Genomic DNA, 24,558 nt, shown 5'->3' with positions numbered 1-24,558 from the left:
CTGATCGAGTTTTGGCTGGTGGCAGTGGAAACTACTTTTTATATTCGACCGCGAATATTTCCCTATGGGATTTCCCATTGTTTTAGGCTAACACATTTAATTATTTATTTACGGTAGCCTTAAACATACCGCCGGTTTATATATTTATTTTTATAACTCCGGTTGGGACTTTTTGCCAAAACTTGATTCTAAAATGGCGTTGGTGTTCGCCTCTGTAACTCTGACCCAAAGTGGAGCCCTTTGTTCCACTTTTGGCGGGCTTCTCCACAGAAGCCCTCCAAAGTGGTGCCACTCTGTCTGGGGTACTTAGGAGGGGTGGAGGGGGATTTAGGCACCCTGGACTGAGTTACCTTGGTAACTCAAGTCGCACTCCGTCCTGATTGGCCCAAGTGGTGAGCCGCCCGGCTCACCACTTAGCATGTTTGAGTGACAGCTAGGCTGGGTGAATGGGGGCTTGCTGCATAAAAGCAGGGCTTTGGGGACTGGGACTTCAGAAGTCGCCACAGGACCAAGAATCCGACGAGGGAAGAGCTGAGCCGACCTGCTTCGACGACACCACCCGGTGGAGCCCTGCTGAACCGTCTCACCACTTTTTTCCCGACGACCGAGGAGAACTCTTAACGGAGTGGCTCCTTCTCTTGACTGGTGGGGACAACCAGTTTTCGCCTTCTTTCCGTTCTTTTGAGGTATCTCGTGGCCGCCTTGCCTGTGCCAAGCACCCCGGCATCCGGAATACCACACTTTACCCCCATACCGCGAAAGTCGGTACCAACCCTTTAACCGGAGGACTCCGCGGCTGGTTTCTTCCCGGGCAGTGCTACGACCTTTCTCTTCTGCTCTTCAGCGAGAGATTCTTCTCCCCTGACCGACGTCGAGCCTTGCTGTCGCTGCCTGGAACAACTGCCCCCGCTGGAGGATCCTTTCCGCTTAAGGTACTGTGTTCCGCCTGGCTTCCCTTGCTACCGACTGTACGGGGTAGATTTAGTCCCCGGCTTTCGAACCTGGGAGTGCCTGGGACACTTTGGCTAAACTTTCTGAGCCACTCTAAACACTTTTCGACTCTTTGCAAGACTTTGAATCTCTAACTAACAGTGTGATCTTGGGCACATTTTCGCTCCGGCTACTCTAAGAGTGGGCCCTGCCTAGTGACTTTTGCTCACCTGTGACTTTATTCTTCTTTAAGCCTATTGCAAGTGTTCTGGACCTTAGAGTGGTGTGTCTAACCTATTTCTGCTTTTTCTCTCCCTTTCTTGGAAACTAATAGAGTGTCATCTAACGTTAAGCACTCACCTCTGTTTTAATTAAGTGGTGTTAACCTAGAGTTGTCTAGATAGGAGAAAGGATTGAATTTACTTTCAGTATAACTGTGTTGAAGTGCTTTTACTATATTTTTGCTAGAGTGTTTTTAACTTATGTGTATTTTAAATAAATAACTATATACTTTTGAAACCAAGCTCTGGTCAGTGTTTGCTTGTGCTATTGTGTTTTGGTACATATTGTGTATACTTTACATACTGCCTAACTCTTCTTGAGAGAAGTCTGACTGCTCAGCCACAGCTACCAGGTAAATCTGGGTGGTACAGACTGCTACCAAAGGGGTTTACTGCTCTACCTGTAGTCTTAAATCTTTTGCAGTGTTCCCCAAGGGAACTGCACAGGTTTCTGCCTAACACTGGTGTACAGCGGTGGGATTTGTATTGAGTATACATTTTATTGTGCTTTAGATACCTTAGTGCAACTAACCACAAAGCTTAGCACTGAAAAAGTAAAACCTCTAACATGTCAGTTATAGAAAGCTATAGTCAAGAGTCCCTTGCAGCCAAAACTGCTGATTGTTTAAGAGTGCTCTGTAAACATAAGGATCTCCTGACTAAGGGCAAGAAAATGGAGCTGATTGAAAGATTGTTAGCTAACCAAAGTCTGGGTGATGGTTCAGAGGAACCTACCACTCCAGCAACTGTAGATGACAGTGTTGAAGTTAACATGGAGCAAAATGTTGATGTTTCTGAGGAAGAGTCAGAAGAGGAGGGTGAGGCTGTTGTAACTGTCCCCCCTAGGCCTCTGCCTGCTCTACCTGCTGTGCCTACTGGACCTTTACCAGGTCCCACATTTAGTCCTCAGTACTTTGAACTGGAGAAAATGAAGCTAGAATTGGAGTATAAGAAACTTAATGCTCAAACTGACAAAGAACTAAGGCTAAGGGAAATGGAGCTCAAGTATGACTTAGAAATGAAGAAATTATCTGTTGAGAATGTTTCTCTCTCTGGCTCCTCTAGAAGTTCCAGTCCTAAAAGACCCCGGATGCCTAAAGAATTGGTTGGTATGTATGAGCCTAAGTTGGATGTGTTGGATTGGTTGTCTCTGTTTGAATATAATCATGGGCTCCAGAACATCACAGGAAATGACTTACTCACCTGGTTGTTCTCTAGGCTTCCCCCTGTTGCAACTGATGTGGTAATGGAGATGGGGGAGGAGGATAGGAAGGACTATGAATGTGTGAAACTAGCTTTGATAGCTAGGTTTGGGAAGACCCCTTCCCAGTATCTTAAGAGGTTTAGGAGCCTCAAAAAGCATGATGGTACCCCTTGGGCTACCTGGGTGAATGAATGTTTGAAAAACTTAGAGGGATGGATTAAGGGTTACAAGGTGAACACTTATGAAGGTATGAAGAATTTGTTTATGTTGGAGACTATTTATGATGCCTGCTCTCCTGAGCTCAGACAACACTTGGCTGATTCCAGGGAATTAGATTCCCGGAAGCTAGCTAAGGCTGCTGACTTGTGGGTTGCCAACAGGGCCACTCACAAGGATTCTGGGGTAACTCAGAAGAAGGATGGGGAAAAACAGTCTAAAAAGGACTCCAAAGAGAATTCTAATACTACAAATTCCAAAGAGGGCCCCAAACAAAACTATAAGGGTAAGCCACAAGGGAAACCAAATCAGGCTAGTGTACCTTCTGGTCCCAGACCAGAAGGAGGTCAGAACAAGCCTCCATTCCAGCGAGCCTTTGGCTCGTGCTTTGTTTGTAAGGCTACTGACCATGTGAAAGGAGATCCCAGATGTAAGGGTAAACCTTCAGGGGTCCAGCTTGCCTCCTTAGCCTTCGCTCCAGAAGAGGAAGTACCTATGGCAAGTGGAAACTTTCTATTACTAGCTGATGAACCCACTGGAGTCTCAGCTAGTGTTTCTTTAGTCTCTCTGGGGTTGTGGGAGCAACAGAATTTAGATGTCTATAACTCTATCCCAGATAATACTAAAGAGTATTATAAGGACAGTGTCCAGGTGAATGGTCAGGAGACTCCTGCCATTAGGGACACTGGAGCCAGCATAACTGTGGTGGATGAATCATTTTTCAAGGCAGAGGATGTTGCTAAGGCACCCAAATGCCTCACCAAGTTAGCTGGTGGGCCTGTGCAGATGTGTCCCCAGTTACCAGTTCTCATCCAATGTAATGATATGGCTGTAAAAATACCTGTCAGTGTACAATGTGAAGTGCCAGGTAGGGTTCTGTTGGGTAATGACCTCAAAGCTCTTGGAGTTGTATCTCATACCCCCAGACCTCCTAGCAAAAGGTTTCAGGAACTCACAAAACCTGCAAGGGAGAAAACCCTGAGAGGGTTATCTCAGGAGATGATGACAGAAATCACTCCTCTACCACTGGAGCAACTTACTGCAGTAACTACCAGATCAGGAGCAAAGGGGCAACCCAAGACTCCTAGGAAAAAGCCAGCAGCAAGCACTCCAGTGCTTCCAACAAGGACTTCCCCTAGGTTGTCCAAAGTTACACCTGTAACTCCACCTCCAGCTGAGGCTGAGAGGGAGGTACAACCCTGTGTGGTTGAGCTAGACTCTGAGGAAGAGCTAGAAGGAGGCCCCAACCTTATTGGAGATTTGGACCCTGAGGACCATCCTGAGCTGCAGTCTTTACTGGCAGAAGGTGGGCCTAGCAGGGCAGCTTTTCGTAAGGGGCAAAGAGAATGTCCAACTCTGGAGGGTCTCCGCCACCAGGCAGCTTCTCAAGCTGATGGGCAAGAGCCTGGGAAGTATAGGTTGCACTGGGAAGATGGCCTCTTCTACAGTGAACCCACTGAGTCTGAACCTGGAGACTACAAACGCCTTGTAGTCCCACAAGAAAACAGACAACAGTTCTTACAACTAGCCCATGAGATACCTTTGGCTGGCCACTTGAGTTTCAAGAAGACCAAGGAAAGGCTCTCACTCTACTTTTATTGGCCAAAGATGGGGGCTGAAGTAGATAGATATTGTAAGAGCTGCCATACCTGCCAGACTTCTGGTAAGGTTGGTTCCAAGAATGTGGCACCTTTAGTGCCTCTCCCAGTTGTGGGAGTCCCATTTGAGAGGGTAGGGATTGACATTGTTGGTCCCCTTGATCCTCCAACCTCCTCAGGCAACAGGTTTATCCTTGTTGTAGTAGACCATGCTACTAGATACCCTGAGGCCATTCCTATGAGGACTGTTACAGCTCCGGCTGTGGCTAAGGCCCTCCTTGGTATTTTTACCAGGGTTGGGTTTCCTAAGGAGGTAATCTCTGACAGGGGGTCAAACTTTATGTCCCACTACATGAAGGCCATGTGGAAAACCTGTGGAGTTACCTACAAGTTCTCAACCGCCTACCACCCTCAGACAAACGGGTTGGTTGAAAGGTTTAACAGAACCATGAAGAGCATGATAGGTGCTTTAGAAGAACCCCTTAAGAAAAAGTGGGACCTTCTACTGCCATGCCTTCTCTTTGCTTATAGAGAAGTCCCTCAGGAGGGAGTAGGTTATTCTCCCTTTGAGCTTCTCTATGGCCATCCAGTCAGAGGTCCATTGGCCCTGATTAAGGAGGGGTTGGAAGGTGCTCCTCCCCTCAAGCCAGTCAGAGTGACTGACTATGTGATAGGTCTCCGGAGGAGAATGTCACACATGATGGCAGAAGCAAGTGACAACTTGAAAGCTGGTCAAGCCCTGGTCAAACATTGGCACGACCAGAAGGCTAACATGGTTGAGTTTACTCAAGACCAGCTAGTTCTAGTTATGCTCCCAACAAGGCAGAGGGCCTTGCAAGACAAATGGATGGGACCCTTCAAGGTTGTGGGAAAACTTGGAGAGGTCAACTATCTGGTGGATCTGGGCAGACCCAGGGAAGCTCCTAGAGTCTTCCACACCAACCGACTAAAAGCATACATCTCCAGACCTGATGTAGGAGCCTTGCTCCTAGCTTCAGCTGCAGAGGAGGAAGAGAGTGAATCTCTCCCTGATCTCCTCAGAGGTGTACCTTTAGATGAAAAAGTTGAAGGAGTCAATCTCTCTTCAGACCTGACACCTGAGCAACAAGAGGAGTGCAAATCTATGTTAAATCAGTTTGCCTCCCTGTTCTCACTGTCACCAGGCTTGACCCCTTGGGGCCAGCATGAGATACTCACTGGTGACTGTCTGCCAGTCAAAAGCAGAGGATACAGAATGTCAGAACATATCAGAGCCCACATCAAAGGAGAGGTCAAGAAGATGCTTGATCTCGGGGTAATAGAACCCTCTACTAGTCCATGGTCTAGCCCAGTTGTGTTAGTACCAAAGGCAGGATCCAAAGACTTGAGATTCTGTGTGGACTATAGAGCTCTAAATGCAGTCACCAAGACTGATGCCCACCCTTTGCCCAGGACAGATGAGTTGGTGGATAAACTTGGTACAGCCAAGTACCTCAGCACATTTGACCTGACGTCAGGCTATTGGCAAATAGCCCTGACAGACCATGCCAAGGAGAAAACTGCATTTTCAACCCCAGTTGGCTTGTACCAGTTTAAGGTCATGCCTTTTGGACTGAAAAATGCACCTGCCACATTCCAAAGGATGGTGAACCAAGTTCTGGCTGGGATGGAAGATTTCTGCATGGCATACTTGGATGACATTGCAGTCTTCAGCCACTCCTGGGAAGAACATGTGAACCACCTAGGACATGTGTTGCAGGCTCTGAAACAGGCCCATTTGACAATCAAAGCCAGTAAGTGCCAGATTGGTCAAAGTAAAGTGGTCTACCTTGGACATGAGGTAGGAGGTGGAGAAATAAGGCCTTTGCCCAGCAAGATTGAAGCTGTGCAAAATTGGACAACACCAACTACTCAAACCCAAGTGAGAGCTTTTCTAGGCCTCACTGGGTATTACAGGAATTTCATTGAGAACTATGGGACCATAGCTTCTCCACTGAATGTAATCTCCTCTCCCAAATTCCCTAAGAAGGTAAAATGGAATGAGGAGTGCAATCAGGCCTTTGAAAAACTGAAGAGAGCTCTTTGCCAGGCTCCAGTATTGAGAGCTCCTGACTACCACCAACCTTTCATTGTACAAACTGATGCTTCCAATGTAGGTATAGGTGCAGTTCTAAGCCAACTGGATGAGAAGGGTAGGGAGCACCCCATTTGCTTCATCAGTAGGAAACTGAAGGATCCTGAGACAAGGTGGGCAACTATCGAAAGAGAATGCTTTGCTATTGTGTGGGCACTGAAGAAGTTTAGGCCATACTTGTATGGTTCTACTTTTGTTATTCAGACTGACCACCAACCCTTGAGATGGTTAATGCAAATGAAAGGGGAAAATCCAAAACTATTGAGATGGTCAATCTGCCTGCAAGGGTTTGATTTCACCATTGAGCACAGGTCAGGGTGTCACCATCAAAATGCTGATGGACTCTCTAGGATGTATATCATCGACTAGAGGTATGAGGTTCATCCAGGAGTGGATTAAATCCTCCTGTCCCTTAGTCTGGGGGGGGCGAGTGTTAGGGAGAATTCTCTGTTTAGGCTGAATTTCCCTACCTAGTGAGTCCCCCAGCAGCTTTGCTGGATTTCTGGGGTTTAATGTTTTCTCCTGCCAAGAGTGAGACTCTTTTACCCTCACTCTTGGACATGTTGAAGTGTGTTTTCTTGGTTAAACCTTGTGTTGAATGGGCTATGGGGTCTTTTACTCCATAGGGCCTCATGTATTTTTGTGATGTGGGTCACACAGCACCCTCTGTGCCGTGACCCAGGGGTGTCCTAGGGACTCCCCAGCATAGACTCCATACCCTGGGACTGACTACTGTCTCCCAGGGCATGTAAAGTCACCAAAGACTTTGCTAGTCTTGAATCCTGAACAGAACCAGTACAAACCATCATATTGTGGACGTCCTGGCTGGGGCAATTCGATTGCCCCAGGGTCTGTTAGTCGAGGGGGCACGTCTCCGTCCCCCCTGATCGAGTTTTGGCTGGTGGCAGTGGAAACTACTTTTTATATTCGACCGCGAATATTTCCCTATGGGATTTCCCATTGTTTTAGGCTAACACATTTAATTATTTATTTACGGTAGCCTTAAACATACCGCCGGTTTATATATTTATTTTTATAACTCCGGTTGGGACTTTTTGCCAAAACTTGATTCTAAAATGGCGTTGGTGTTCGCCTCTGTAACTCTGACCCAAAGTGGAGCCCTTTGTTCCACTTTTGGCGGGCTTCTCCACAGAAGCCCTCCAAAGTGGTGCCACTCTGTCTGGGGTACTTAGGAGGGGTGGAGGGGGATTTAGGCACCCTGGACTGAGTTACCTTGGTAACTCAAGTCGCACTCCGTCCTGATTGGCCCAAGTGGTGAGCCGCCCGGCTCACCACTTAGCATGTTTGAGTGACAGCTAGGCTGGGTGAATGGGGGCTTGCTGCATAAAAGCAGGGCTTTGGGGACTGGGACTTCAGAAGTCGCCACAGGACCAAGAATCCGACGAGGGAAGAGCTGAGCCGACCTGCTTCGACGACACCACCCGGTGGAGCCCTGCTGAACCGTCTCACCACTTTTTTCCCGACGACCGAGGAGAACTCTTAACGGAGTGGCTCCTTCCCTTGACTGGTGGGGACAACCAGTTTTCGCCTTCTTTCCGTTCTTTTGAGGTATCTCGTGGCCGCCTTGCCTGTGCCAAGCACCCCGGCATCCGGAATACCACACTTTACCCCCATACCGCGAAAGTCGGTACCAACCCTTTAACCGGAGGACTCCGCGGCTGGTTTCTTCCCGGGCAGTGCTACGACCTTTCTCTTCTGCTCTTCAGCGAGAGATTCTTCTCCCCTGACCGACGTCGAGCCTTGCTGTCGCTGCCTGGAACAACTGCCCCCGCTGGAGGATCCTTTCCGCTTAAGGTACTGTGTTCCGCCTGGCTTCCCTTGCTACCGACTGTACGGGGTAGATTAAGTCCCCGGCTTTCGAACCTGGGAGTGCCTGGGACACTTTGGCTAAACTTTCTGAGCCACTCTAAACACTTTTCGACTCTTTGCAAGACTTTGAATCTCTAACTAACAGTGTGATCTTGGGCACATTTTCGCTCCGGCTACTCTAAGAGTGGGCCCTGCCTAGTGACTTTTGCTCACCTGTGACTTTATTCTTCTTTAAGCCTATTGCAAGTGTTCTGGACCTTAGAGTGGTGTGTCTAACCTATTTCTGCTTTTTCTCTCCCTTTCTTGGAAACTAATAGAGTGTCATCTAACGTTAAGCACTCACCTCTGTTTTAATTAAGTGGTGTTAACCTAGAGTTGTCTAGATAGGAGAAAGGATTGAATTTACTTTCAGTATAACTGTGTTGAAGTGCTTTTACTATATTTTTGCTAGAGTGTTTTTAACTTATGTGTATTTTAAATAAATAACTATATACTTTTGAAACCAAGCTCTGGTCAGTGTTTGCTTGTGCTATTGTGTTTTGGTACATATTGTGTATACTTTACATACTGCCTAACTCTTCTTGAGAGAAGTCTGACTGCTCAGCCACAGCTACCAGGTAAATCTGGGTGGTACAGACTGCTACCAAAGGGGTTTACTGCTCTACCTGTAGTCCTAAATCTTTTGCAGTGTTCCCCAAGGGAACTGCACAGGTTTCTGCCTAACAGTGACTACCCTATATTTGTAATAGTAGTAGATCATTTCAAAGACATGACCATCGGGCCTTTGATGCACCAGAAACTATTTCACATACATTTGCAAGTGGTGGCGGCAGCTTTTTGTGCCCAGGAGAAGAATATTTCCTACAAACATTTGCAAGTAACCAAGCAAAGTGAGGTTGCATGAACCAACATAGGGGTCTCAGGGCATTTCCTGCTGTTAATTTTTTTTTTTAAATGTTGGGTTCAAACGGCACATATTCATGATGCCTCAGTTCACAAAATATAATGGCATGGCTCTATAAAACACTTGTTCAATCTGCCTGGGACCAAAATGCATGTCAGTAGTTTCACAATAGAAATGTTTCAAGATGCGTGTCCTTTATATAGGCCAACAATGCCATTGTAAAGCACATATTCACGATGCTCTGCAACATATACCAGCATTGCTCTGTAAACATTTTTTAAAGCTGATGTTGCTTAAATATGCCAGTGGTGCCACTGAAAAACACTTTAATGGACTTGCTGACAATGTATGTCATCACATGAACTGTAAAGCACATATTCACGATGGCTCAGTCCATAATATATGCCAGGTTCCATATATAAAATATCTAATTGACATGGATTTAAATAAGGTATAGGTAAGGCAAATAGATATTAGAAAAAAATACTCTAACCCCTGGCATAACCTCTTCACCTTTAAGCAGTTTAAAGAGAAAAAGTTAACTTTTCTGGAAAGAATTAGCATAATCCATTATAAAAATATATATGTTGCTATTTTGCTTTCAAAATGAGTTGAATAACCTTTGGAGTTTGTTTTCTCTTTGGCATGTTCACGAAGTATATTCTAACTTCCTCTCCATACCAATTCTTCAAATTTATTTTCAATGTTAACATTACATTTTGTTTTTTTTAGTCACAATAGTACCAGTAACCCATTGACATAGCTGGGAAAACTCATTTGAAATTCAAATTGAACAAGTGTGTTAAATGTGTCTCCCTTTCAACAATGCACTCAAATGAGACTATGTTCTGAATCATATACTGAATTCATTGACTTCATTTGTTGTTATGCATGTGCGATATGTGGCGACCGCACCATGAGCAGCATCTTTGGCATACTGCTCTCTCTATAGAGGAACTATTTGAACTCCCATATAAATCTTTAAGGTGCATTCAAGAGTAAAACAAGCTTTTGAATATTTACTGAATTCTACATCACCTGAAAAGTTTGGTTAGCAGTTTAGAACCATAAAGCATAACCATTTAAGGCACAAAACTCACATTAACATATTAAGGAGCACTTGAGAACAATATGAGCATTAATGGAAAAAGTTTTAATTGACAGAACATTTTTATGCAACAAGATTTCACACGGATCTATTGAGAACACTGCATGAACAACACTTAATTGTTCTTCTGACCAAGGATCCTAATCATTGCAACATTGGACTTGCTACATTGATCAGCAAAACTCCAGAAGAATCGCTCAAGACCCAGAGCGGTGAAACAGGTGTTGAGGACTTAGAGGAGCTACTAGACAATTTGCGAAACCTAACTCAACCATTTGGTGGAATCAAAAGGACTTAAGAGGAACTATCAGACAATTGGTGAACCCCAACTTAATTGTTTGGTGTAATGAACAGACAGATCATGGAGCTATCTGAGGACTATTGAACTAGAAGACAAGTAGTGAACCTAACTATATTGTCCTAAGAGAACATATCTCAGAACACTGTTTTTCTTGCAATGTATTAAAAACACTATCACTTCAAAATGTTTATTGTAATTATTCAAGAAAGAGCACAATCCTAAGACCTAATTTCTTTTGCATGTCCGATACGTACACTGTGAATTGGTCTTGGACCAATTTTTGCATGCATGTCACAAGTTTGGAAACAATTAAAGCAACACCAAGCTCCAGCTAGGCTAATTCACAAGCCAATAAGTCAGTACTATACCTGGACAAAAAAAAATGAACCTTGGGCAGGCTGTCATCAAGAAACAAAGTGAAATACTGCAGAATTAGGAAAGTATTCAAACAACAGAACACAACAAACTCTTAATTGATTGATGGCCCATCCATTTTTATGCACTTACTATAAGAAATGATTGCACTTTTCACCACCAGAGTCTTCCAAAAACCGACAACCAAAATTGAGATATCAATAAGACATGTTTTTAAAGAGATTGAAGGGGAACGTTTACAATACTTATCATCAATATTTGCAATATCGGCAGACACCAGATGTTCCGTTTGCAGCAAGCTGATCTCATCCTCACTCTTCCTTTTTGCAGTATGCCACTGTCTCACCTCAATCTTCCTCATCGCATTACCCCACTAACCCACCTCACTCTTCTTTTTCACAGTCCCCAAATACTCCACTTCACTCTTCCTTGTCACAGTTCCCCACTACCGCGCCTCACTCTTCCTCATCGTATTACCCCACTAACCCACCTCACTCTTCCCCTTCACAGTGCCCCACTATCTCTGCCTCACTCTGTCAAATTCCTCAACTAACCCACCTCTCTTCCTCGTCACAGTCCCCCGCTACCCTACCTCAATCATCCTCATCGCAGTACCACGCTACCCCATATCACTCATCCTCACTGCATTGCCCACTAACCCACCTCACTCTTCCCCATCGCAGGACCCCACTGACTCCACCTCACTCTTCCTCATCATAGTACTACACTAACTTCACCTCACAATTCCTCATCGCAGTACCGCACTACCCCACCTCACTCTTCCCTGTAACAGTTCCCCACTAACTCCACCTCACTCTTCTTTGTCACAGTCCTCAACTATTCCACCTCACTCTTCCTGGTTGCAGTACCAAGCTACCCCTCCTCACTCATCCTCATTGCAGACCCCCACTAACTCCACCTAACTCTTCCTTGTCACAGTCTCCCACTAACTACACCTCACTCTTTCTTGGCGCAGTACTCCACTATCCCACCTCAATCTTCCTTGATGCAGTACCCAACTAACCCACCTCGCTCTTCCTCTTCACAATCCCCCATCAACTCTGCCTCACTCTTCTTCATCACAGTCCCCAACTACCCCACCACACTCTTCCTCGTTGCAGTGCCCTAATAATTACACCGTACTCTTCCACATCACAGTGCCCCACTAACTCCACCTCACTATTCCTCATCGCTGTCCCTCACTAACTTCATCTCCTTCTTCCTTGTCACAGTCACGCACTAACTCCACCTCACTCTTCCTCATCATAGTCCACCACTAACTCCATCTCACTCTTCCTCATCACAGTCCCCCATTATCCCTCCTCACTCTTCCTCATTGCAGTACTCCACTACCCCATTCACTCTTCCTTGTCAGAGTCCCCAACTACCCCACCTCACTCTTCCTTATCACAGTACTCCACTACCACCACCTCACTCTTCCTCATCACAGTCCCTAACTACACAACTTCAGTCCGCCACTAACCCCACCTAGCTCTTCCTCTTCAGACGCCTCCACTAACACACCTTCCTCGCCACAGCCTCCTACTACCACCACCTTACTCAACACAGTCCCAAAATACCACCAACTCACTCTTCCTCTTCATGTCCCCAATAATCCCATCTCACTCGTCCTCATTACAGTTTTCAACTAACTCACCTCGCTCTTCCTCACCACAGTACATGATTACTAATCCCTTCTTGTCTAGTGGGCAGAATAAAAGCAGAAATACTTGATAAACCCAATGTTGCATAGCTCAAGAACAGATATTGATAACAAATTATCTGACATCAGGTATATTACATATAACATCACTTATGGCATCATGAGCTACAGCACTGGTACAACAGATCATGTGTGCAAGAAAGAGAGATGCAACATTCAAGAAGTGTGTTTCTGCATATAAGGGTTGATTCAGATGCAGAGCTTGGTTGCAGTTTTCATTCAAAAATACTGTCCATTTACAACCAGGGTATTCTTACACATTAGAGTTACTCTAAAGTTGATTCAGCATTCTCCATGATGAGATACTCTAGTACCTCTATTACTCTGTTCTAAAAAATAGGCCCCTGTGCAAAGGAAACATTTGAGTACTCCAAGAATGTCTTTTCAACTGCCCACCAAAGAATACAACATACCTAATAACGGGCAGTTTCCGAACGTATCTGCATATGGCAGACAACTTACTGTCATTATAACAACACAAATGGTAGGCCTTGACCTTGTAAAATAGTAAAGGCTAGGACAGGTGGGCTGCAAATGTCAACAATGTTAAAAACAACACTTTCTTGTTGGGGGGGCACATAGTATTCAGGACCAGACTAGCTGATATACTGAATGGACAAACGTTGTAATCATTTTAGTGCTGGGGTTTGAAACCAGCATTCCACTACACGTTTTGGACTATGACTCCCATTTAGTCTCACCATTGCATATGCTGGGTAGGGCTACTGGAAGTTGTAATGTAAAACCTCAGGAGATCCAAAGCTTGCAGACTTCTCCTGTTTTGCATCTGAATTGTTGTTTGCTACGTGCAGGAGAAGATTTCTGTAGATCCCCAACCATTGTTTACAATGCTTGACAAATGTTTCCAGACCTTCATTGCCCCTTAATTTAAGATTGACCCGAGATTCAGATTGAGCGGGTGTTGAACACTTTTTTATTTTCAAAACCCAGTCTATAGATTCGCAAAAGGCAATTATAAATGCTTTTGAATGGGTCAGTCAGGCCCTATATGATTATTGTTTTTACTTTAATTATTATTGTACTATTGCTACTTTAGAATACTCTAGCGTTCCAGTGCCTTGGGGCTAAATCTGCACCCTATTAAATGTCAAAAACAAGTACATAAATAAACGATAGATGTTGTTATGCTATATTTGTATAGTGACTAGCTGCCATTGTCATGGCCTTGAAGTGTTTTAGGTTGTCATGGATTTGAACAGTGTAGTCTGAACATATTTGATAAAGAGTGCATTGCATTACATGAGCAGCTCATTGTAAGATATGTCTGCTATTGTATGTATACGACAATTCTTAGCGCGCAGATGACTAGTACTCTAACATTACATTTAGCAGATTTGGTTGGGTGCGTGGTGCTGTGTGATTTGCTCTCTGAAAAAGGGAGTGCTCCTTGGCCGGCTGGTGTTGTGGGAGTAGGTAGTATTCTGTTTCCATCATGTTTGGGTTTAGCAGCTCAGCCCATACATGCTCAATGAGCTGTGCAAACCTAGGCCATTTGCTTTCCTACATGTAATGGCCCATTGGGCATGCTGGCTTAGGTACTGCGGCCACCTTTTTGCAGTGATGGTGCTCCTGGACATTGCTCCTATCGACGGCTTCGTGAGGCATCAACTTCATGGGCCCAGGGCATGCGCAGGGAACAGGATTCAAGGAGTGGTGTTGTTTGACACCTCTCCCTGATTGTAGATGTCTTGCTGATGGAAAGCTGGGAGCCACATTAGGTTTGAGGCGGGAAGGTGTGTGAGGAAAGAAAATAATTAAAAACGTGTGTGTGTATGTGTGCGTGCATACATGCATGCCTGCATGTATGAGAACAGTTCTCTTTGGGTGTGTGCTGAGCAGTATTGTGTCTTGGTGTGTGCTTTCAAGAGGAAATTGGGGATGGAGGAGGAGATTGATTGGGGGTATCAGGTGGGCTGAGAAATTGCTGGCATTTCTGGGCTCTAGCGTCATGAGCTGACATATTTTGCTGGCACAAGACGTTGAAGTGTTTTACACAGGGCTGAAGTCGAGGGTACACGCCGGTGGATGGAGTCCCACCACTTTTTTGAGGAGACCCCCCACTTTTTTCAGAGGGCACCTTTATAGGCTAATTTCTGGTGACGCCACATTCAATTGCCATGTTAATGATTCTCCCCATTTTTTGTAGATCTTGGCCCCTGGTTACAGTGCGAATGATGACATCTGTGGCGTTCACAATTATCATCAAAGTGTTCTACAGTGGGAATGTTAACGTAAATTGGGGCACCGGCATCATGAAAGTTTTTTTACTGAGGCAGTGCTGACTTATCTGGCGCCATGAACATGTGCTTCACAGTGCCAGTGCTGAAATAAATGGTGGCATTGGAATCATAAAGGTGTTGTAAAATACTCCTGTGTACTAATGGTGATCTAGATTCTCCTGGATTTTGTCATGTGGTACCTTGCACAAACGGGTGTAAATTGTATGGTGGTCTACTTAATTTTTCACAAATTATTTCTTGTAAAAATGCATAATTTCTGCCCATTATTTTTTGCCTCTTGAGCCAATGTGGGGTTAACTATTAACGCCCCTCAATTTAAAAGAACGATAAGCCTCCACTTCTATTGAGCCAAATAGATGGCTCTGGTCTATGAAAATACATCTGTGCAGGTGCATTTCATTATATTAATAACATATTTATTTATATTATTCATACATTAATTACTAAAAGAAGCAGTTCAGTACCATGCCAGGTAAGCAGTTTCTGGAAGCAGCAACAGAGCTAACCCGCAAGGCCTCTTAATGTGAGACCTGGCGATCTGAGACATGCTAGCCCTGTCTGAGTCTTTGTGCTCACAGAATAAACACAAATGCATGTTCTTATCACTGAGTCTGCCTTATGTATGCACACTAAACATACATAGATCTGCATTCTGTTTATTAACATGTGCCAGTGATTTCTAGCATTAACAGAAAAGCTGGACACATGGGCTGCCACTGCACCATAACCTGCTTTGCCTAGGTTGGGACTCTTAGAAGACGTTTATAAAGGTGGAGCCTGCCCCCACACTGATCAAATGAACTGCCCCCCTACTCAGTGCCCATCCTACCAGATGACTCCACGTCACCGAGGACAGCCTACTCCAGTCCTGGCCTTGGCTTTTTGAGTCTATTACATTCAATTTAAATGACTCAAAACTGAACTCCAATGCAACAGACGGAGAATTGAACGTCCAGGAAAAGAGGGCGTGGGGGACTCGCAGACATGATCATCACATCGTGCGTTTGGTGTGTGTGACATCATGATGATGTCACACACACCAAACGCACGCACGCACACACACACACGCCCAAACGAGGCAAGATGTTCGGCTCAACAGAGAATGCACCTGACCTACATAATGCAGTCAGACACACACACACCCTATTATTTGTCTTGTGCTTCATTTGCAGGCAACCCAGACTGCACCGGGAAGGAAATTCAGACAAGAAGATGAAGAAGCCAAAGTGCTTCCCTATTTGGGCCGTGTGGATCCAGGTACCATATGCACTGCACTGTACATGTCCCTACTGTCAAACACCGCTGCTTTGTCTAAGGATGTGTGGCACTGCATGAGGGCTGATTTCTACGAGGCTAGCACATCTGTTTGGCAGCAAAATTACATTTTTCTTTTCAAAAGAACTGCTTTCGATTGGCGGATGAAAGGCCCTTAACTTACTTCAAAGTAAGAGATAGAGCATAACTTGGATGGGCAGCTTTGCCAATACCTGGGGTCTAGGCAATACAGTGTTACCCCAGCCGGTCTCAATGACTGAGGAGACCAGAATATTGCAGATTTAAAGGGCACCTGCTGTAGGAACAACCAAGGCTGGCTGGGGCAATACAATGGAAGTAAAGAATGTAAAGAAAGGACATTCTACCTTTTCAGCCAGACCCTGTCTTACCTTAATTGCAGATGCATTAATAATGCACTGCTGTTCTTTGCCAGACCCTTTGTTTTGATGTTGGGATTTCACTTCCTTGTGCTGGAAATCTTCCTCCTGCATTTGTACACCAATTCCCTATGGATTGCACAGATGTTTCTAATGCAAATTAGTAGTTCTTTCATGGTATGAAGGAGTATTCCCTTTCAGTTCTTTGTCAGCACCGCCATTTTTGCAAATTGCTTGGCGACCCAGTGACATCAGTGCAAGCCTTTCTTTTTGCACTGAAAGGCAACACCTCACCCTGAGACACACACGTGCAGCGCTCAATGCTGCGTGGGGGCATTTTTAGAACCCAATTCTACAAGAAGAGCAGAGAAAGTTATGATTGTATAAATACGTGTACTTTAAGGGAAGCCTTTGAGGTGACACGCCACAAGGATAGGTACAGCTCGTTTGTGGTTTCGCACTCCACTTGCTTGCTCCTTGTGCTGGGGTCACCATGTAGATGTAGCAATACAGCAATTTGTAATGGTATTTAGGACTAGTATCACTGTCAGAGGGTTAAGGGATTAAGACGAGTTCGACACAGTTTGGCAAAAGAATGAAGTCATACTTCTGGTGTGTTGTGAGACCCGCCCACGCGTTAAGACACATTGGGCCTGATTTACAGAAGCATTTTATAGTAGTACAATTCCATTGGAAAACCATCTGAATAAGGCACATTCAGTACCCTGGAAATGTGACAAAAATCTCTTTTGTAGAAGATTGATGTAGGTGTCAAACACAGGCTTGGAGAACGCACATATCTGTAGTGTTAAAGTCATAAGGATTTTTGTCCAGCCAGTGCAGGAAGACCAAGGGAATATTGTGTTTAGTAACTCATTCAGCAGCAGATGTGATAGCAATACGCTCTCCTATGCAGTAATGTTGTCTCTACAGAGGCTCCAGAGGGCCAAAACAGCCCTTCCCACTGTGCTTGGCAAGCGCTGCTTTTGCAAGTAAACAGTACTGTGAACTTCCCCTGCATTGCAAAAGTACAATATATTTAAAGGGAACAATGCTCGTACTTTTTCTCGCACAGCGCAGTAGTGGGCATTCACCATCCATTGTAGACACTGCAGCAGTGGCAGGACCAAACTCTTTTCACTGTGGTGGCCCAAGTGGGCCGGTAACCTTTGAAGGGTTGACATGAAGTAGGAGCACGCACACACAAAATCATCATAGTTTAGAATAACGGGGTGGCCAATCAGATTCCAGGGCCACTCCCTGCACACACCACTGCACTGCAGAACTCAAATGCTGGCAGTCCTAGCTCGCAGTACAGAAAGTGGGCCTCATTCCCTGTCAGTAAAAAAATATATTTTCTGATCTTATGAGCCTGCACACATCTAAGTGCATATCCTAACATCTCATCAAGGAGCGTCGGTCCCCGAAAAAGGTTTGTCTTTTATACCGAGATTTTTCTATTTGGGAATTTAAATGTCTTCTTTTACCTCGATCACTGCTTCCACATATTGTGTCCAAAGTACACAGGAGAAAAGAATAGGCAGTTATATACAGAACCGGTCAGAAAATCAATGTCATTCCATTGGCTGGAGGGAGTAGTAAACCGGTTCTTAGTTACCCTACTACAAACACAGTTTGCACTGGTGTAACACATAAATAGGGCCCGATTCAAGGAATTTTTTTATTTTTTATTTGTTTATTGTCTAAGTCTAAGTCAATGCCCAACCATAGCAAAGTAGAAAAAACAGCAGACAGAAACATGTTAAACACTGATTAGCTTAAAGCTTTACGGCATATTTAGCCATCATACAAAATTACATTATTATCTTATCAATTCTTATACCTTTGTTAAAAAACACGAGCATCAAATAGGGAAGACCACTTAAGAAAAAATTAAAAAGAAGAAAAAAATTACATAGGCAATTGATCACAAATCATCATGGAGACCCAATGAATATAAGAACCCCACAGTGGCAATTGCATAAAGGGTCTGCAAGCCCCTCGGGCAATTTTTCCAAAATTCATCTGTATCAAACAACTCCATTTTACTTACACACTTGGAAAAATATAGATTAGAGTTTTTGTTCACAGCTGGACGCAAGATTATTAGATGTTTGAAGGATTCAAAAGATTCACTAGCCTCACAGAAGCGACAAAAGCTAATTTTCCTTGTCAACTTCCCACGATGAACTAGTATTTCTCGTGCCTTATTAAGGTTTCAAGGAAAACACACAGAATCTTGCTCACTCTTTGGCAGGGAAAAAGTTTCCAAGGTTGTGCCAGGTCACCCACACATTTATGTTCATTAACAACATGGGGTAAACTTTTTTGTTGATGGAATTTATCTGTCAAATTAGCCCATTCAAACTACTTTAAAGACCTCTTAACCATGTTAGGATTACTTATCAAGTCCAAACCTAATAGTCCCAGGGCAGGCAGCATTAATACACACACCCCTCGAATTCTTTTAGAGACACAAACCCTGATTAATGGAACTGTGCAAAGTGTATTTTTGCAGTGCAAAGTCAGTAAAAAGTCATTTTATTTACAAAATGACTTTGCACTGAATTTGCACTACAGAAATACACTTCGCACAGTTCCATGAATCAGGGTTTATGTCAGCAGTGTAAAGTCACTTTTCAGCAGTGCAAAGTCACTTTGAACCGTGCAAAACATTCCATGAATCAGACCCATAGTACCCTCCTGGAGTGAGCAGATGGATAATGCTTCAATGAAGGCCAATACAAGATATTATATGAAAATATCAGAACATGCCTCATATGTATAAACATTGGTTACACCTCATTGCCACTGAATGTATGAATGTTTTACTTTATTTTGTATTCCTTTGTAGAGCACATTATCCTTTGCTGCCACTCTCGTTGATGACATATATGCTACATACTTATTTGCTCTGACAGGTTGATAAAATACATTGAAAAGTGAGCTGATATTTTTAACATTTTTAGAAATTGCACATACATGTGTGGGATGTATTAACCCACTTATGCTCTACCTTGTGGCATCACTGTGTGCTGATGGTGCCAGAATCATCAAAATGGCCGCAAAACCCTATGCGAGCCAAAACCTATGGAAGTGCGCTCAACAAAACACAAAAAGATGGCTGCCAAATCTACCATGCATGTTGTCAGTGGTGGAACGGAGACCTCACTTCTGAAACATGTCATTGGGCTGCACAACAAGGAAAAATGGAGCTTGCATGAAAAGCAGTGCTGGCTGAAAGAAATCCGAAATCGTGCATTTAAATCTTTTCTTGGTGGCTGAAAATAAAGAATGCTGGTACAAAAACACCCACAAACACCCAATCTTCTTATTGGGTGTCACAGTTAACTGAATTCAAGAAATCATTGTGAAATTGCAGTATCCTGCAAAGCTGAATTTATCGTCTAGACACCCACAGCAAAAGGTGCCTGCCTGTGGGATCTGTCAAAATGTGGGCGCGTTTCAAAAGCCTGCATTAAAACTGTAAACTTGTACCATTAAGATCTAATGTCTAAAATCTAAGTGACATGTTGTCAAGAGTAACCTAGGTTGTAACTATCTAAACTTCATGGTTTAGAGTCTGGAATCATTGTTCTAGCTGCTTGTTTTAAAATTGCAAGTTTATTTTAAACAAAGAAAAATGCAACAAAATGACATTTAAATTCAGCCTGACTCCCAGCCAAAACCACAAACAACTTCCCCCCGCTGGGCCAGGCACCTCCCTTCTGCCCTCTAGACCAGGAACTCACATTCATGTGAAGAGGGGAGGATCACTTGGGCTGCTCTGGGAAGGGCACAATGGACTTCCTCTCAGGCAAGGAGATGCTAATCATGAAGGATTGTAAATAGCCCCTGCCAGATAAAGGGTGCGGAGATTACTTCTGAGCTGCAAGCAGGAGAAGGAGGCAGGGACAGACACCATTTGTTGATTCACAATGGACAAAAAACATATTTCTAAAAAGACTGATAATTTACTGTGGACAATTGTAAAAAATATGGAAACCCCAGACTTCTAAACCTAAATTTTGGCTGTACATTTTAAGAGGAGCCAGAGCTCTGTGCTATGTTCTGGGAAGTAACTGTAGGAATTGTGGTTTTATACCAAATGTAATTATGTCAAAAGTATGAAACTTCGCACACTTATGCCCATATACAATGCGCACGGTTGTACAAAATTGTGGATAAACTAGATATTCTGTTCCGGCCCAAAAGGACAGAATTCTGTCAAAAGCCGACACAAGATCCCACAATGACGGGGCTCAGAAGAGCACATGCTCCACAAAATATGTGATCTAGATGTGTTATTGTTATAAAGTTTGCAAAATTGTAAATATGTGTTATACGAAAAGTAGATTTCATGTTCAAAAGCCAAGGGGAGGATTCCCTGAATCATAAAACCACATCATCATGGTGACACCCTGTTTTCTCCTCCAATCAAGTGAGAGGGGAGACTTTAGCCTATAGCCAGCCAAGGGGGCGCGCTTAGGATAATCCAGCATACACACCCCTTTATCAAATGCATAAATAGAGAAAGCTGAGGACTTAGAAGGACAGACAGATTCACCCACCAACCGATTGCTGGCGGAGTACCTTGCAAGAGAACTTGACATCTTCCCTGCTCCGGACTCCAGAAACTTGGCAAGCAGAAAGCCCCAACCCATTGCTATAGCTGAACCATTCTCAGCTAGGCCTTAAAATTCCAGAAACCAGAATTTACCCCAGACATCTAAGAGGAACCAAGGAACAGCCGGGCTGTGCTTTAACTGCTTTCCGGCTAGGAATTATCGCCAGAATCCAAAGATCCAACCCAGTAGTGCCGTGCTGTGCTATGCTGTGACCAGATAGCTGTGAACCAGAGCCATTGCCGACCCAGTCCAGTCCGGTGTGCCCAGCAGCCTGTCTCAGTCCGGTGTGCCCAGCAGAATTTCTGACCAGAATTCCTCACGGTTCTGTTCAAACCATACAGTGAGTATCCAAACTATAGGACTGTCACTAGCCTATGTACTGTCCATACCAATCCCTATCCAAATCCATCCTCTCTTATATCCAGAACTGCATTTTTAGAAATATTTTTGATTTGCTTGAACCCTTTATCTCATCCCTATTATCTCTTTCTGTACTAGTAGTGTTAAACCGATCTTTGCGCTGATATATTTCATCTGGAGAAGGCAAGCGTCTTGGCAGGCAAAAACCTGATCCAGAGGTGTCCTGGTCTGATGGCTGTGCTGTCGTGTAGTATTTGCTTCTTCATAGTCCATCCTAGTGTAAAGAAATCCTGTTTGTCTTTAAAAGCGCCTCCTTGTTTTCCAATTTGCCTGTCTGAAAAAAACGACCTCCACGAAAACTTCATTAACTTCTTCAATTTTCATCCTAGAAATTTTCCATACAACCCAAAACCGCATCTCAAATCCTTATAGTTCTCCCGCGATCGGGATTACCGCACGTGGAAAAGTTTGCCGCACATTTTCGTTTTGGCAAAATCTTACACGTGTAAAATAGCTTTTCATTGCACCCAACCTCAAAATTCAGTTTGCACATTGCTTTTTGCCATCAAATCATTGCTAATGTTTGTCTGCAACCAGATAAAGCGGCTCCCATTAGAATTTAAACAATTTCAGTCATTTAAACCATATTTAGTGTTTTGCTTATTCCATTCAAAGCCAATTGTAAAACCATTTTGACAGTTTGCCAATCAGTTCTGTTTCTCTCTTGTGTTTGCTGGGGGGAAATTGGGATTTATATATTTGCTTGAATTCTGCATTCCTGAAACCTGTTCTCTCTCTTCCTATCTCTATACATTGCATATTGGCGGGTTGAGGGGTGTGCAGGGGGAAATAGTAACCACATTTCTATTTGATTTGGACACCCACCCACAAAAGTATTATTTTTGTGGTGCTGCATTGTTTTTGCTCAGTATTACTCCTTATGATTAAAGAGATTGCTTAGTGTGACAACACCCCATTGGTGATTATGGTATACCCATTAAATATAGTGTGATCATATTGTGAATATAAAAATAAATATTTTAACTTTGCAAAACAGCCTGATTCCTGGTTCAGTGTGGCCGGGGGGGGGGGGGGGTTCCAAGAGAGGGGCGTGATATAAGTGGTACATCGTTCAGAATAAAATAACTTTTAGACACAAATAAATAAATAAGGGTTTCAGTTGTGCATTACATGCTACGCATTGACTTAGGTGAAGTGCCAGATTCAAATCACTTACAGATGTTCACTGTAGCAGTACTCCATCACTGATTTTTCCGGATTTGCCTCTCCAGGCAATATTTGCCTCATTTCCTGTAGTCAATGGTTGTCACTTGTCATTCTCGTACGCCTTGGACCTCAAAAGTTTTGAGTAGATACAAAGTGCTAGTCCAAAACCTGCTTGGACTGTTTGGACAGTTCGGACTGGGCTCAATGGTCAGTGTACCAGGTTGTCGTTTTGTTTCGGTCCTGTTTAGGTCTGGCTGGAGATTACTTGGCTCGCTGTCAGGGAAAGTTAATCAAAAGATATACAGAAATTGATCCTGGAATCATTCAGCTGCTCAGTCATACTTAACAAGTGAATCCTTCTGAGAGCTCTGTCACAGCTGTGGCTGTCTTCTTTAAAGGGTCAGTTTTGTGTCTATGCTACTTGTACAGTGATGATTTTTCACATTTGTGTCATGAGTGGAACTGGGCAGAGGTTTGTTAAATGACATGTTTGTTTCCATACTGCTTTTTCATTGATGTTGCTCTTCACTTTTTTACTTCATTTTAATGGGGGTCAACAATAAAATAAATAGGTTTCCAATCCATAAAATCCAGAAAAAGTTATATTTTTGATGTGCACCACCTTGGAATGTTAGTGCATGAGTCTCAACTAGGGGTGTACCAAACTTTGGCTTCGAATCACTATTCTGCCGAAGTTCGGCTCAAATACAGCTATCCGTCTTCGGCAGAATAGTTTCTGCGTAGTGACTCAAAGCTTGTTTGGGAGATGACAGCCAATCATAGAAAGTTTTATAGTGTTCAGGCTGCAGAAGCCAAATAAGATGTTTGCTTATTAGCTTCTGCAGCCTGAACACAGTGGAAACAGCCTCAGAATGTGTTGGAATAGGAAGTGAGGGAAGGGAACAGTTCTTCCCTTCCCTCGCTTCCTATGCCAACGGACGTGCTCTGGAGAGACCTCCATCACCCACAGGTAATTGAGCCCCTCTGCCCCCTCACCGCAATAATATTGATGATGGCCCGACAATTTTTTCCCATGTCCCCCCACCCCCTCCATTGCCCCATGATGTTCTGCCATGCCCCCCACCCCCTCCGTTGTCCCGCAATGTTCTCCCATGTCTCCCCACCCCCTCCGTTGTCCTGCAATGTTCTCCCATGTCCCCCACCCCCTCCGTTGTCCCGCAATGTTTTCCCATGTCCGCCCACCCCCTCCGTTGACCCGTGATGTTCTCCCATGTCCCCCCACCCCTCTGTTGACCCGCGATGTTCTCCCATGTCTCCCCAGCCCCTCCGTTGACCCGTGATGTTCTCCCATGTCCCCCCACCCCTTCTGTTGTCTGTGATGTTCTGCCATGTCTCCCCACCCCCTCCATTTAGCTGCGATTTTCTCCCATGTCCACCCAACCCCTCTGTTGCCCCATGATGGTCTCCCATGTCCCCCCACCCCTCCGTTGACCCGTGATGTTTTTCCATGTTCCCCCACCCCCTCCGTTGTCCTGCGATGTTCTGCCATGTCTCCCCACCCCCTCTGTTGTTCCACAATGTTCTCCCATGTCCCTCCACCCCCTCTGTTACCCTGTGATGTTCTCCCATGTCCCCCGACCCCCTCCATTGACCTGTGATGTTCTCCCATGTCCCCCCAACCCCTCTGTTGACCCGCAATGTGCTCCCATGTTCCCCCACCCCCTCCGTTGTCCTGCGATGTTCTGCCATATCTCCCCATCCCCTCTGATGTCCCGCAATGTTTTTCCATGTCCCCCCACCCCCTTTGGTGCCCCGTGATGTTCTCCCATGTCTCCCCGCCCTCTCCCCACCCCCTCCGTTGTCCCGCGATGTTCTCCCATGTCCCC

General features: G+C 44.5%; 1 protein-coding gene across 1 annotated transcript in view; it reads left to right on the top strand.

The window, feature by feature from the left end:
• Nucleotides 1-24,558, top strand: part of LOC138472757 (SPARC-like) — a 659,099-nt gene that overhangs the window by 217,582 nt on the left and 416,959 nt on the right. The window contains exon 3 of the mRNA XM_069611089.1: nucleotides 16,017-16,101. Coding sequence (XP_069467190.1) covers nucleotides 16,017-16,101 — 85 coding nt within the window. The remainder of the gene's footprint in view (nucleotides 1-16,016; nucleotides 16,102-24,558) is intronic.

Source organism: Ambystoma mexicanum, chromosome 8 (genome assembly GCF_040938575.1).
Source record: "Ambystoma mexicanum isolate Mex_15411 chromosome 8, UKY_AmexF1_1, whole genome shotgun sequence".
Taxonomy (NCBI): domain Eukaryota; kingdom Metazoa; phylum Chordata; class Amphibia; order Caudata; family Ambystomatidae; genus Ambystoma; species Ambystoma mexicanum.
This window is presented reverse-complemented; position numbering and strand designations above follow the sequence as displayed.